The sequence below is a fragment of the Macrobrachium rosenbergii genome, chromosome 12 (assembly GCF_040412425.1).
Source record: "Macrobrachium rosenbergii isolate ZJJX-2024 chromosome 12, ASM4041242v1, whole genome shotgun sequence".
Taxonomy (NCBI): Eukaryota; Metazoa; Arthropoda; class Malacostraca; order Decapoda; family Palaemonidae; genus Macrobrachium; species Macrobrachium rosenbergii.
Window position 1 is genome coordinate 101,487,677 of NC_089752.1, and position 1,822 is coordinate 101,489,498.

At 53.8% G+C, this 1,822-nt stretch overlaps 1 protein-coding gene across 1 annotated transcript; it reads right to left on the minus strand.

Annotated features, from left to right (window-relative positions):
- Window positions 1-31: 31 nt before the first annotated feature.
- LOC136844158 (serine/arginine repetitive matrix protein 5-like) lies at window positions 32-1,152 on the minus strand. Its single transcript, XM_067113174.1, has 2 exons — window positions 1,100-1,152; window positions 32-1,007 (listed from the first exon to the last, which is right to left on the minus strand). The coding sequence occupies exons 1-2, from the start codon at window positions 1,150-1,152 to the stop codon at window positions 32-34; spliced, it is 1,029 nt and encodes a 342-aa protein (XP_066969275.1).
- Between the last annotated feature and the right edge of the window lie 670 nt (window positions 1,153-1,822).

Here is a 1,822-nt window from a genome sequence, read left to right on the forward strand (position 1 = left end):
GAGGCTGCATCCCTGGAGGGAGGCAGGTTTCCTACCAGGCTGGGTGAGGAGCCTCAGGCGCCCAACGGAAGCTATTCCTTGAGGGCTCCCTTGACAGGGAAAGGTCCTCCTCAGAGGCTGCATCCCTGGAGGGAGGTAGGTTTCCTGCCAGGCTGGGGAGGCGGGCCTGTGGAGGGCCTGAACCACAAGGGTGAGGGGCCTCAGGCGCCCAACGGAAGCAATTCCTTGAGGGCTCCCTTGACAGGAAAAGGTCCTCCTCAGAGGCTGCATCCCTGGAGGGAGGCAGGTTTCCTGCCAGGCTGGGGAAGCAGACCTGTAGAGGGCCTGAACCACAAGGGTATAAGGCCTCAGGCGCCCAATGGAAGCGATTCCTTGAGGGCTCCCTTAACAGAGAAAGGTCCTCCTCAGAGGCTGCATCCCTGGAGGGATGCAGGTTTCCTGCCAGGCTGGGGAGGCGGGCCTGTGGAGGGCCTGAACCACAAGGATGAGGGACCTCAGGCACCCAACGGAAGCAATTCCTTGAGGGCACCCTTGACAGGTAAAGGTCCTCCTCAGAGGCTGCATCCTTGGAGGGAGGCAGGTTTCCTGTCAGGCTGGGGAGGCGGGCCTGTGGAGGGCCTGAACCACAAGGGTGAGGGACCTCAGGCGCCCAACGGAAGCAATTCCTTGAGGGCACCCTTGACAGGTAAAGGTCCTCCTCAGAGGCTGCATCCTTGGAGGGAGGCAGGTTTCCTGCCAGGCTGGAGAGGTAGGCCTGTGGAGGGCCTGAACCACAAGGGTGAGGGGCCTCAGGTGCCCAACAGAAGCAATTTCTTGAGGGCTCCCTTGACTGGGAAAGGTCCTCCCCAGAGGCTGCATCCCTGGAGGGAGGCAGGTTTCCTGCCAGGCTGGGGAAGCGGACCTGTAGAGGGCCTGAACCACAAGGGTGAGGGGCCTCATTTGCCCAACGGAAGCAATCTCTTGAGGGCTCCCTTGACAGGGAAAGGTCCTCCTCAGAGACACCTGAACTGCAAGGGTGAGGGGGCCCTAACGCACCCTAGGAAATCAATCCCTTGATGGCTCTCTTGCTAAGGGAAGGTCCTCTTCAGGGGCTGCTTACCTGGAGGAGGCAGGTTTCCTACCAGGCCGGGTATGCAGGCTTGGCGAGGGCATGAACCACAATGGTGAGGGACTCCACGGGGCCCTAGGAAAGCAACCCCTTGAGGGTACCCTTGCCAGGGGAAGTTCCTCCTCGGAAGCTGAACTCTTCTGGTGACCATAGGAGCCCAGCTGACACTAACTCGTACTGTTCTCCTAAGGATTGGGCAGAGGACACATTCAAACCCTCTCTATCTCTTTTTCATCATTATCTCATTCCTTTCTGAGTTTGTGCGCAATCTTATTCTACTTTACTTCCAGAGCCCATTCAGCCTGCCCATTGTTTGAACTGCCTTCTTTATTCTTTCGAAGAAAGATTTAAATAAAGGTCCTAAATAACTGATGGATTCTACCTCTTTAATCTTTTCTCCATCTAGTGTTATTTCATTGATTTGAGAATTCTCTGTCTCATGACTTTTGTTTTCCTCAGAAGTGTTTTGAGCCCATCTCACGAGATACATGGTGCATTCTAGTAAGTAAGCTTCGTAAATCTTCTGCACATGTAAATCTGTCAGTTTTCTATCATTAATCCACTCTCAGTCACCTACTCCATCTCCGACCAGTTTCTCATTATAAAACCCACGAGAAAGGCTAACAACAAAGGTGAAATCCTATTCCCCTGTAACAATCCACTTTTTACTGAAAATTTATTTCACAACACCTAATCAACATGAAATTTTCATGT

Bases quoted from the DNA above. Each gene is read 5' to 3' on its own strand.
- LOC136844158 (XM_067113174.1), bottom strand. From the start codon at position 1,152: ATGCCCTCGCCAAGCCTGCATACCCGGCCTGGTAGGAAACCTGCCTCC. The intron at 1,008-1,099 runs GTAAGCAGCCCC...TCACCCTTGCAG, and splicing joins AGGAAACCTGCCTCCTCCAG to TTCAGGTGTCTCTGAGGAGG.